General features: G+C 37.1%; 1 protein-coding gene across 1 annotated transcript; it reads right to left on the reverse strand.

The window, feature by feature from the left end:
- Window positions 1-313: 313 nt before the first annotated feature.
- On the reverse strand, window positions 314-1,390 carry LOC121795144 (ethylene-responsive transcription factor TINY-like). The gene has a single exon (XM_042193600.1). It carries the CDS (start codon window positions 1,266-1,268, stop codon window positions 597-599), a length of 672 nt encoding a protein of 223 aa, XP_042049534.1. The 5' UTR covers window positions 1,269-1,390; the 3' UTR covers window positions 314-596.
- Between the last annotated feature and the right edge of the window lie 1,127 nt (window positions 1,391-2,517).

A 2,517-nucleotide genomic window follows, 5' to 3' on the forward strand; every position in this document is an offset into this window, starting at 1 on the left:
ATGTTGAAAAAAAGTGCCTACTTACAAAATCCCTTTCTAAAAGTTTTGTTCATTAGTAACTACTATTAAAAGATGAGAGTCCCACATGTAAATTGAGATGGAAAGATTCTATCACAATCGCCTCTCTTTTTCTAACACAGAAGGAAAAAAGAGAGAATTGTAAAATTTGTATAATTAAAACTAAACTTTATTTATACTAACATTTTGCGTGTAAATCACCATAACTTTTTCCTAAACATGAATTCTAAACATTCTAAGCTAAAAAAGTAGTAGATGCCTAATTAGTTTTTGTAATTTAAAAAAACTTGAGGGATATTTAGAAAAAACAATGTAATATTCACAAAATGTGTAAAACCAATCAAACAAATACGTACTACCACTAATTATTTATTAAAAAGAAAAAAAAGGTAAACACTCATATTTACAAGGTAGCCAACTAACCCACTCGAAACTAAAAAAAAAGTAAACAATATAAAAAAAAGTGGCAATAACTTTTTTGTGAGAAAATGAAGAAAATGATTATTTACAATGTAGTGATATTAACCATCAAAAAACCGAAAATAGAAGCACTAAAGCACAAGGCACACCTCCTAAATTTAGCAACTCCACTTGATAGTCTCAAAGCTGCATGAAATCAAACTCCCACCACCGCCGGCGCCGCCACCCAATTCATTGTAGAAGTAGTCGTAAAAATTCTTATCCAACGCCCACCACGGCGGCTGCAGCCACCCCTCCGCCGAGTCAACCACCGCCAACTCGCTCCCCGACTCGGTCGACTCGTAGCTCCCCTCCAAACTCGGCAACTCGATGATCTCGCCCAGCTCCTCCGACCCCGCATTCCCCTCCTCGCCAACTGATGTCACCGTCGACGACGAGGAGGAGGGCGAATCGAAGGAGCCCAGCTGGCAGCTGAGCTCCTCCATGGCGGCGGCCTTCGCTGCCGCGGCCTGCACGTCTCTGGGCGAGAGCGACTCAGGCCGCGGGAGCGAGCCGCTGAACTGGGGGAAGTTGAGGATAGCCGAGTTCCCCTTGATGCACATCGCGGCGACGTCGTGGGCCCTCGCCGCCATCTCCGCTGTGGGATAAGTCCCGAGCCAAATGCGGGACTTCTTCCGCGGCTGGCGGATTTCGGAGACCCATTTCCCCCAGCTCCGCTTCCTCACTCCTCTGTAGACCGGGTGCTTGTTCCCGCTCTCTTTCGCCCTCTTCTTCGCCTTGAACTCGGCCGATTCGTGAGTCGACTCGGTGGAGGAGGTAGTTTCGGCCATTTTGGTTGATTAATTTTGGAGGCGGAATATTCTTTTGAGTCTCAGGAATTGTGGAATGATTTAAAGAAATTTATATTGGAAGGGGCAATGAAAAGGAGTCTTGGTTTGGAGCAAAATTAGGAAACATGATAGAAAACCAACAAATTATAGAGACAAATACTCACTCAATTCCATAAAGATTGTCTCACTTTGACCGAACACGTTTTAAGAAATATAATAAAAAGTGGGTCGAAAAAGTGAATGAAAGTTGGGTCATACTTTTATATATTAATTTAATAATAAAATGTGAGTAGAAATGAGTTAGTGGAATATGAGGTCCATTATAAAAAATGGTAAAAGTGAAATGAGACAAATTTTGTGAGACGGACGGAAATAGAAAAATGAGACAATCTTTATGGGACGGGGGAGTACCTTGGAATGTGACAACGACGCACCTAATTAAGCCCATGATTTTCACAAAAAAAATTGTAAGGTTGCACGCACGCACACATGGAGAGGGGCAGCGAGAGAGAGTGTCTTCGTTTGCAATAAAATATCTCATTTTGTTATTGCGATATGTTCATAATTAGATGTTTATTAAAAATCTCAATTAATTTGTCATTATATATACTACGTCTCATTGCAAATATTAGGATAAGTTGCCAAAAAAACTACTCCGTATCAAATTTGATCAATTTCTAATTAATCAGCAACTTTTACAAATAATAGGAGTATATACTTATTATAATTTTTACATTATTTAAATTACAAAAAATTTATGCATAATGTGGAAGCTACTATACAATTTATGACTTTTATGTAAATTTGGATATGAATTTAAGTCTAAAAAATATGAAATATATATGACTGTATAATGTGTTTCGGCTTATTGGTAATTATAAATTTTTACAAATTCAAATTAAATGGACAGTTGAGAAAAAATAGGTAAAGGTGAATGGCTAAATATTTCATACAAATGATGAAAGTTATAGAAATTTAAAACTTTGAAGTATTCAATAGATACACAACACATTGACCAATCAAATTTAGAGAGAGACTAAATTACATCACGATTTTGTCTATTTTAAATATTTCACGAGTTTACGAATGATGTAAATTTAAATGACGAGGTTATATGAATTAAAAGTGAAATATTTTGAAGTATTCAGATGATATACAACACATTGGCTAATCAAATTTAGAGAGAGACTATTACATCTCGGTTTTGTCCATTTTAAATATTTCACGAGTTTACAAAGTATAAATTTAA

This window comes from Salvia splendens, chromosome 3 (genome assembly GCF_004379255.2).
Source record: "Salvia splendens isolate huo1 chromosome 3, SspV2, whole genome shotgun sequence".
Taxonomy (NCBI): domain Eukaryota; kingdom Viridiplantae; phylum Streptophyta; class Magnoliopsida; order Lamiales; family Lamiaceae; genus Salvia; species Salvia splendens.